Source organism: Strongylocentrotus purpuratus, unplaced genomic scaffold (genome assembly GCF_000002235.5).
Source record: "Strongylocentrotus purpuratus isolate Spur 01 unplaced genomic scaffold, Spur_5.0 spur5_scaffold_2, whole genome shotgun sequence".
Classification (NCBI taxonomy): domain Eukaryota; kingdom Metazoa; phylum Echinodermata; class Echinoidea; order Camarodonta; family Strongylocentrotidae; genus Strongylocentrotus; species Strongylocentrotus purpuratus.
Window position 1 is genome coordinate 21,798,661 of NW_022145605.1, and position 11,224 is coordinate 21,809,884.

The following is an 11,224-nucleotide window of genomic DNA, read 5'->3' on the forward strand; positions in this document are numbered from 1 at the left end:
AAGCATGATAACATCAATTCAATCAGTCAATCGTTCAATTGCAAGTAAACCCTTAATTAATCTAATAGCATAAGCATCATTTTTCTTAACGAGAACTAGTATGGTAACATCAATTCAATCGGTCAATCGGTCAAATGCAAATAAAACCTTAGTCAATCTAATACCATGATTGTTTCTAACAGAGAATTAGCAGGATAACATCAGTTCAATCAGTCAATCGTTCAAATGCAAGTAAACCCTTAATTATAATAATAGCATAAGCATAATTGTTTCTTACAGAAAATTAGCAGGATAACAGCAATTCAATCAGTCAATCGGTCAAATGCAAGTAAACCCTTAATTAATCTAATAGCATAAGCATAATTGTTCGTTACAGAGAATCATCATGATAACATCAATTCAATCAGTCAATAGGTCAAATGCAAGTAACTCCTTAATTAGTCTAATAGCATAAGCATAATTGTTTCTTACAGAGAATTAGCACGATAACATCAATTCAATCGGCCAATCGTTCAAATGCATGTAATTCCTTAATTAATCTAATAGCATAAGCATAATTGTTTCTTACAGAAAATTAGCATGATAACAGCAATTCAATCAGTCAATCGGTCAAATGGAAGTAAACCCTTAATTAATCTAATAGCATAAGCATAATTGTTTCTTACAGAAAATTAGCAAGATAACAGCAATTCAATCAGTCAATCGTTCAAATGCAATTAAACCCTTAATTAATCTAATAGCATAAGCATAATTGTTTCTTACAGAAAATTAGCAAGATAACATCAGTTCAATCAGTAAATTGGTCAAATGCAAATAAGACCTTAGTTAATCTAATACCATGATTGTTTCTAACAGAGATTAGCAGGATAACATCAGTTCAATCAGTCAATGGGTCACTAATGCAAATAAGACCTTAATTAATATAAGTGTTTCTAACAGAGAATTAGCAGGAGAACATCAATTAAATCAGTCAATCGGTCAAATACAAGTAGACCATGATTGTATACAATTTGATATTTAGCATATCCAGAAGAAAACCCATCTATCCATAAGAAGTATGTAACTAATTCACTAACTTTTTTTGTTTTGAGTTCCGTTGTCATATTCGTTCTTTGTCCGTAGGTTAGTTCTCTGGTGATCGATCAATAATGGATTGGATTTCGAACCACACTATTGTTCTGTAACGAAGAAAAAATGAAGAAAAACGAAAACAAAGTTTGAAAGAAAATACATATCAAATGGTATTAAAGTATACCAATCACATTAACAAAAATATTTATTTACTGCTAAAATGTATAACATTTTACGCTTCATTTTAAAACTTATCCCTATTCATTTCCAAGGAATAGAAGGTAATAGGATAGTACAGAATATGTATTTTTCAAAGTTTGGCAAGTCCAGATGTATGTCCACCAGTGTCCACTTCTTTAATATCAATCTAATATCACAAACATTGTCATAAATTGGGGTTCACTGCTCCTCTAACTGGTCTTAAATCACGATACTTTCCCTGAAACTACACTCTGGTCCTTGGCCCAGCGAAAATGATGTGAAGAAATGTAAAAGGTTCCTTTTCTGTGATGATACGTGATTACATAATCACCATTATCGCGTCAAATGAATGTCCTCATCAACATACACATCTTTAGGCGGTGGTCATGATGTGATCAAAGAAAGACTCATTATAAGTCCATCAGTAGTAGGGATCATGTAAATAGTGAGGCAAAGCAATAAATAATCAACGTCTAATTGTTTGTGACCTCTTTGCAAGCTTTCGTAGCTTGTTATGTATGAAAATGAGTTCATACTGGAATTTGGGCTCGCTGTGGTACCAACAAATAAGACGCCAACGGGTGCACTGCTTGTTTATTAATTGATTCTGTATTTTAGGTTATAGTATAGGTTTTTCCGCCCAATTTCATCAGAGTTGCATTCGAATTCATGAATATGCGTTGAAGTTCGAACGATTTTCGTGAAACCTCTGCTCTCATGGTTCATTTTCATTCTTTGGACATTCAATTTCATTTGATATCATTCCTTTTTAATTTTATTTCTTTCAATTAAGAGAGAAATCTATTCAATTTAGTGACGCGAAGTTGTCATTCAATTTCGCGCCAGCTGGATAGACGTTCAATTTCGTCCTTAATACCAATTTCAATTTCATTTATAGGCACACACCTTCGCAATTTGAACATTCGAAATAAATCAACATAAAGAAGTTCTGTAGTTCTATGTAATTCTTACCGCAATTTTTTCACGTCATATTAACTTTTTTTCACTGTTTTTAATTGTTATAATTTTAATTTTTTGTTTGTTAACTTTCATGTTTATTTTAATCATATTTTATATATTTCTTTTCTTACTAATCTTTTTTTTCAGTTTCAATTTATTCCCTAGCAGTATGCATATAAAACTTACATAATGGTTATATTTCATAATTTTATTACATGTAAGTAAGTACTTATCATGTATTTACTTACGTTATTATTATGTAAGATATTTCAATATAAGGCAAAGATCCGATTTCAAGGTTCATAAAGTTTGCATCAATAAATTTATTCAAACAGATGCAGATTGCAAATAATTGAATCAGTAAAAAAAAAAGACTGCGCAAATGCTACACATGATTACCTATTCATAAAATTGATTACCTAAGGCCCCCATCACACCTAACTTGTTCTCACTACGTTCTGGAACCGTCCTAGAAAATCGTAAAACGGGTTGTGGTCGGGGCTATCCTTTATTTATTCCTTCTTTCACCTTCTCTTATGTTATTCTTTGTATTTTATCATTCTATCACTTTCTCTTTCTGTCTTTCCTTATGTTATTCGTTGTTTCGTCCTTCTATCACCTTCTCTTAGGTTATTCTCTGTTTTTATCATTCTGTCACCTTCTCTTTCTGCCTTTCCTTATGTTATCCCTTGTTATTTTCTTCTATCACCTCCTCTTGTTATTCATTGATTTCATTATTCTATTATTTCCTCTTCATATGGCAAAGTTTCTAAAGAGAGGTATATAATAGATCACAATAAAGTATTTAGAGACATTTCCGATGCATTAATAACTATTACAAACCCAGATTATTATCATTCATATTATTTTTATTAATCAAAACATATTGGGAATTTGGAAAGGGCAGCTTTAAAACTGAAAATTATGCATCATATGTCTACACAAAGTGGGATAAAAGGCCACGAAACAACGTTGCCGAGATATCAGTATTCGCAAAAGTGTGCCAAACTCAAATACGGTTGGCCAAAGTCTCCTGATCAATGACACTGCGAATGCAGATAATTGTCAAATGCAAAGAATCTTCAACGTACCATTTCTCTCCCATCTACCAAGTAGATATTCCTGAACTTGCGATCATCATGAGGCTGTTGGCAAGACGAACAACAAATAAAGAACCACTCGATATTTTTTGTTTCTTTCAAACATTGTATATAGATTATTAACCTGAAAGGATACTGATGTAAAAACCGATAATCAAGAACCAATATGTATCATTAAAAAAAATCACACCATAACAAAACCATCTTTCACTGGACCTGTTTATTAATTTTGTGCATACTTAAACAAAAAATATTCCTCTTGACTAGTCAAAAGGTTGCCAGAGGATTGTCCAACATAGAAAGAACTAATGTAAAGCAAAGTGGATCCCATTCATAGAGGTGTAATTATGAGTTATTCATATAGCAGGTAAAAGCAATGGCTGGTAATGGGGAGAAGAAACTTAGATTGAAAGAGTTAGTAAACAGAATACATGACGGATTAAAGAAAAGGAATAAAATGTGACATGACAAGAATTGTGAAATAACATATTTAAACATGTATGTCTAAGAAAATTCAGTATATTAAGACTTGGAATGGTTCATTTTCCTGAGACTTAATGTCAAAGTGGGGATGTCGTGGTATAGTGGTATATAATGATTCATTCACTCGACTTTCCATCCAAGGTTTGAGGGTTCGAATCTAAGCCAAGAAATAATGTCCTTAGGCTGGAATTAATCCACATTTACTAATCTCTATCGAGGTACTAAATGGGTACCAGGCATAATGCGAAGGTCACTGTAGTTTGCTTAGCATTGGAGTATCTGTTAAATGGCACTTGGCTGGAACGTGCGTACATTTGTATTCATTGTTTGTGGGCAAGCCTGAACCCCGATTACCTGGGTAATAATATATAAAAAAAAGTGTTAAGAGATATTTCCGATGCATTAAAGACTATTACAAACCCAGTTTATTATCATTTCCATATTTACATTAATTCAAACATATTGGGAACTTTGAAAGGACAGCTTTAAAACTTATAAACTACGCATGAAATTTCCACATACAGTGGGTATAAAGGCCACACAACAACGCTGCCGAAGTAGCAGTAATCGCAAAAGTGTCCAAATTCAAATACGGTTGGCCAAACTCTATAAATCAATGAAACTGCGAATGCAGAGAATTGTCAAATGCAAAGAATCTTCAACGTACCATTTCTCTCCCATCTGCCAAGTAGATATTCCTGAAATTGCGATCACCGCGAGGCTGTTGGAAAGACGAACAAACAATAAAGAACTACTCGATATATTTTGTTTCTTTCAAACATAATGTATAAATTATTAACCTTAAAGGATACTGATGTAAAAAACGATAATAAAGAACCCATGTGTATCATGAGCAATAAATTACAAAAAAAAATCAACTTTTGCTTGACCTGTTTATTACTTTTATGCATACTTTTTAAACACATATTCCTCTTTATTAGTCAAAAACTTGCCAGAGGATTGTCCAACATAGAAAGAATTAATGTAAAGCAAAGTGGATCCCATTCATAGAGGTGAATATAGCAGTAGAATGAAATGGCTGATAATAGGGACTTTTAGATTGATTGGACGAGAAAGGCGTGAACGTCCACTGATCATGTGTGTCTATGGCAAGCCATTTTTAACATTCATTCCTATTTCTTGATATCAAGAATTTAATCCTTGATATCAAGAATTACCATTGCTTTACAACAGAAAATCATTTCTTGATATCAAGAAATAGGAATAATTATTAAAACGGCTTGTCATAGACAAGCATGATCAGTGGATGTTCACGCCGTTCTCGTCCACTTAATCTAAAATTCCATATTGGAAGAAGAAACAGAGGTTGAAAGAGTTAGTATACAGGTCCATTCAATGTGATCATTTATTTTACAGCTACTGATAACTCTTTACTGATATTCAGAGTTTGACAATGATTTTTTGTGATTATTTTAAACAGTGGTATAGCTCCAAGAGGCTTGACGCCTCTCCATTCCTTCAGGGTTTTCATGCCGAGGGTTGTATATGTTGTACAAATAACAAGTTTTGTCAAGCACAAATTGCTCTACCAAAGGAAAGTGTAAATCATGGTAATTTAAACCACGTGTAGAGCATCAATCATGCGTTCTAAACATTTACCAATTAATATAATTGTTTTTAGAAAAATTGTATATCTTTTGGGGGATCTCTTCTCCCTATAATATGAAACAGTAATAAAGAAATGAGAACATAAATTTATGAAACTAAAATGAAACACATTTTCATATCTCAATAAAATGTCATGCATGAAATAGTTTAAAGAAGGGGAAGGACGGTGTCGTAAGAAATGGTAATGAATTTCCTATAACTTGTGTACACAACATTTCGAACTACAAGCGATGGCAAATGAAGTGCAGATGTTTGAACACTACAAATTGTTCATCTTTTAGGTAATTTGTTGGAAAGCCTTTGGTATATCTAGTCCATGATAAATACCATATTAAACATGAACTTAGGATTATTTGTGTTGTATATAAAGCGTTAATCACGTGCACAAGGAAACTGTTTATACCGGCGCATCAGTTCCTCCCAGTCGATACAATTCTTGACCAACACCATATTGCCCCTCGTTTCTGTAGAAGCCTCTATCTCGTCTACTTCGATCCTCATACCGTCCTACACTGAAGAACAAAAACACACATTGTTATAATTTTATTTAAGTGTGAAATGTGTAAATATTGTGAATAATCGCAACACCAAATTTACAAAATGTGTTGAGACAGCAGACGATGATCACTGAGAACCGGAAGTGAACAATCAATTGGTTCACTGCATCTCAAAGAGAGATCGAGAGGGATCTGTCGTTACATAGAGGTAGACAGTTTGATAGATAGGAAGATAGACAGGTAGTTATATAGGTACATATATAGATAAACATGGATATGTAGACATATAGATAAGTAGATTGATAGATAGATAGATAGGTAGATAGGTTTATATATAATGTATGTACATAGGGTAATAATAACTACAGGCCCTTAGGAAGAACAGTATTCCAACTGATAAAATATCCCTGGGTACACAATATTATTATTATTTGTGTAAGTAGAGAGATAGATGGATAAAAAGAATGTAGGTAGGTAGGTAAAGAGAGATATATATTGGCAGTTAGATTGATGTATATATTTAAAGAGGTACATGTAGGTAGTGGAGTTAAAAAATCACATGTGCTTTTTGTCTAAAAAAAGGTTCTAAACTAAATGTTTGATTTATCGAGTTCATTCACAGGGTTAGTTTTTTTTGACAAACACATGAACACGTACTTACAAAATCACAAGTTTGAAAATATGAACTTTTTTTGCTGAATTTTCTTGCTATTAAAAGAAAATTACTTTTTTCTCTCAATTTTTTCTGGGGAAGTGAACGAATATTGAATTGTTACAAAACGTCCTTGGAAATTATTCTTTTCTATGGATAATTTCTAACTATGATTCAAACAGATTGTCAATAAGAGTTATATCACTTGGCAAAGCACCTCTACATGTAGATACATGTAAGGCAAGTCCAAAATACATATAGTTTCCATAGATTACTAAGTATTATGGCATTGTCACAATGGAATTTTTAACATAAACCACCATTTGATTTCATGCTGTCTGATTTCATTGTCTGATTCAAGCTGTAGTACAGCTATCATCTTGCTACAGTAATCGGATATACTGAACTCATAGATGTGGTCAGTAACTTATGGGAAATAATAGCTTGGGCTTGCTCATTTGCAAATTTATTGTAATACTTACTTGAGCATTGAATTTGTTCCTTTATTTCGTCTGGCACCTTGTATGAAAACGCAGCAGACACAGTTTACGAGGACGCAAACAAAACCAAAAACTCCGAAAGCAATCCCAATGATTGCTATATCCGACAATCCTTGAGGAGCTTGAAAAAAAAAATCAAATAGGCGATTATGAAGAAAAAAAAACAAACTAGAAATGTGTACATGTACGCGAAATCAGTATTGACTGTGCCAAGCAAAGAGAGTACCGTAACATCGATTTCGTGTTAAACTGTATATACATCCTTAATACAGCGTCATTAGACAGACAAATGTAGTGAAAATGAGTCATTGAATAAACATGGTCATTAGCAGGACATTTTTATGTCATGTTAACGACTGAGCAATATAATTACTGCCCTTAACGTACGTTTGCAGGCAGAGAAAACTAAAAGGCCTACCAACATTTAGTCATTAGTCATTTGTGAAATTAGTTACATGTATATTGTTTTGAATTTTTGGTTAGGTTTAGGGTAATATACCAGTTTTCATGATGTCCTGTTAATGTACGATGTAAGGTTATATATATATATTCAGCGTGAGTCCAAAAATAAGTTAACACCTAGAAAATTGCTAATTATTTTAAGAATCATATATTAGCAGTAAATTATCATACATCTTATGAAAGAGTGTTTTATTACAAATCATTTGGTGTCATTTTTGTGTAGTATGTGTTCAAGCTTGGATGAACAGGAGGCATTGTTTGCGAGAGTGCAAAAATCGATTTGCGCCAACGTTGCTTATGTGATGTTTGAATAAAATAATCGGGATTTCGGTATTATTTCGGTATTTTCAGATACAAATAACATCATTAACAAAATTTATCATGCCACACACATATTAATATCGAATATCAGATATCCACGAACGTTTGTGCGCGCGTGTGTGTCGGTGTGTGAATTTGCTTCTGTAAAAAGCATACCATGCAATGCATTTCATTTGATACATTTAATTCATTCTCTCACTCCGCTAATCCCAACATAATTCATACTGTATGCATCACTTTGGCGCAAGTCGATTTTTGCACTCTAGCAAACAATGCCTCATGTTCATCCAAGCGTGAACACATAGCACACAAAAATGATACCAAATGATTTGGGATAAAACACTCTTTCATAAGATGTATAATAATTTACTGTTCATAAATGATTTTAAAATAAACAAATTTCTAGGTGTAAACTTTTTTTTTGACTCACGAGGGAGAATGAGTGAGAGGGCACATAAACACACTAAAAACAGAATAACAAAATATATTAGTGTAAAAGTTTGTTATCATAATTATAATCATTGAACCTGAATCTGTCTGAAATATCATTCTTTGAGAATTATCATTGATAACAACATTACACAACCTACCATTCTGGCAAAGGTCTCCTGTGAATCCAGCTGGGCAATCACAAGGCTGTCCAGGAGAAGTACAAGCCCCACCGTTCTGGCAATTTGATTGATCGCACTGAACTGTTCATTTCAAAGATATATGAATGATTCAAATTACTTCTGATAACTGACTAACTTATTTTATCGTTTTTTTATTGTGAAGGTATAGACATTAGACGGACAATAACTCCATAACTACTATAATATGAACGAATAATAATAACGATAATAATAATTCAGTATGTCCTTTGGCAGCTTTATGTGTACACTTTTTGAAATTGTCTAATCTAAAGAACATTAAGTATGAAAGATTGTTATATGACATATAGCAGTAGAGTGATTGCCCCTACTTCTTTCGGTACTAGTTTTGTTGTGCTTCTACTCCCGGTTGAAAGCACAGGGGTCGAATTACTTGAATTGGACAGATATCATAATTTGAAGCCTAAAACGATTTGTCACTAACAAGTTTTAAACTAGTTGGATTTTCGACTGGTCGCAATCGTAAATGATGCCTGTGCCATAGAGCGATTTTACCAACCCAAACAGAAGCAATTACAAAATATTCAAGTGTCATTATAATCCATTTACAGGTTCACAGAATATCGTGATTAAAGGCCGTTTTCATATACATGTACAGTATGACCCTTTGAAATTTGACCTCATGATCCTAAAATCTAATCAGTTAATTGGCTCTGCAAGATACATACATGACCCAAATTTTACGCTAGTCCACCAATCGAATCAGTTCTTGAGACAACGCGATCATGAGAACGGGACGTACAGAAGTACGGACGGATTTACGGCCAAAGGGACAACCAGGAAACATAATGCCTCAAGTTTTCTTGTAGCGGAGGCATAAAAACAAACACTATTTGCTGTTTCTTGTAGGATATCTTGAAAGCAACATCTTATCACTTGGGTGCATTAGATGGTGAGATGATCCAGTCCTTAGTGATAGAGAGTTGATTCTTTATTACGCTTCTTGCATTTTTGTTTTAATTCGAAAAGTTGTTACACTCTTTTGGAATGAGTATGAGCTCACATGCAAAAAAAAAAATCATGAAAAATGCGATTTGGATAATGGACGACAACATCATGTATATTGAAACTGAATGAACTTTGCTATTGATTTGTTGGTTTTTATATTCCTGTCTCTCCAATATTTTACAAAGTTGGTCATGAAACCTAGATTATTCCTTATGGAAAAATATAAACTCGTATTTAGACATACCATTGCAAGAATTTTCATTCACTAATGTGAATCCAGTGTTGCAGACACAATTGTATGATCCATCCGAGTTGATACATCTTCCATTGTTACAGAGACTTGTATCTATCGCACACTCATTAACATCTATGACAAAGTGGTAAAATCAAAATATGAAATAATCCTATGAATTACTTTAAAATATTTATTATGATATAAACAGTGATAATATTGATAATGTTAATAATCATAGCAAATACAATAATAATAATAGTAAATACAAGAATAATAATGATAACAATAATGCTGAAATTGATGATGATTGCCATTGTCTTAATTTAATGGTTGAATTCTTGAAATGATATTGCCTTGTGCAAAAAACTTAAAATAATTGGGAAAAAGTTAAGACATTTTAAAAGTATGTTAATCGTGGTATTATATTAAATGAGAAAATTACAAAGATTAACATTTGAAACATGAGAACGTTCAGACTCTGTCCCTGGCCCACATTACAAGAATGTTATGAAACATTGCTTTACTCATTGCAAAAATATGAGATCATGGTTAATACAATGAAGTAGATAAATATTTAAAAGGTGACTTTCAAATACATTTTCATATATATATATATATATATAGATATATATATATATATATATATATATATTACTAAAGGCGTCATTAGAGAGACATTTGGAGTGAAACAAATTAGTCATTAAGTAGACATTGTCATTGGGGGTTAGGATTTTTATAATGTCCACTTAATGTACCATGTAGGGTTATATATCATATATATATATATATATATGCCAAGGGAGAATGAGTGACAGGGAGCATGGAAAACTAAAAACAACTGACTTATACAATCTATTCGAGTAAGGATTTGTTATCATAAATATAATCATCGACAAATTGTCTGAAGTATCATTCTTTGATGATACACCATTGATAAAAACATTACACAACGTACCATTCTGGCAAAGGTCTCCTGTGAAACCAGCTGGGCAATCACAAGGCTGTCCAGGAGAAGTACATGCCCCACCGTTCTGGCAATTTGATTGATCGCACTGAACTGTTTGTTCCAAGGATATATGAATGATTCAAATTATCCAATTACTTCTGATAACTGAGCAACTTATTATATCGTTATTTTATTAAAAAGTATAAACAGTGGAAGGACAATAACTCATTAACTATTCTAATAATAACGATAATATCAATATCCAAACAATACACAACAGTGGTGAGGGCATTATTAGGAATTACCCATATAAGGTAGAGGTGTCGTGGTCGAGTGGATACATCGCTGGACTGTCGATCACATAGTCCGCGGTTCGAGTCGCGCCGCAGCACTAATGTCCTTTGCGAGACAGTGATCTTCATTTAACACACTCCACCCAGGTGACGTAAATGGGGACCGGGTAGGAATTATCCCTTGAAACGTAGCGCGCGTGACAGCTGCACTACTGAATCAAGGGTAATTATGCTTCATTATTGTAGAGCGCTAAGAGACTTCTGATAAAGTAAGTG

The 11,224-nt window shown here is 33.0% G+C and overlaps 1 protein-coding gene across 1 annotated transcript; it reads right to left on the reverse strand.

Annotated features, from left to right (window-relative positions):
* Positions 1–829: 829 nt before the first annotated feature.
* LOC115926421 (fibropellin-1-like) lies at positions 830–10,964 on the reverse strand. Its single transcript, XM_030991117.1, has 7 exons — positions 10,961–10,964; positions 9,719–9,841; positions 8,467–8,568; positions 7,076–7,214; positions 5,848–5,956; positions 4,483–4,536; positions 830–1,178 (listed from the first exon to the last, which is right to left on the reverse strand). The coding sequence occupies exons 1-7, from the start codon at positions 10,962–10,964 to the stop codon at positions 1,143–1,145; spliced, it is 567 nt and encodes a 188-aa protein (XP_030846977.1). The 3' UTR covers positions 830–1,142.
* Between the last annotated feature and the right edge of the window lie 260 nt (positions 10,965–11,224).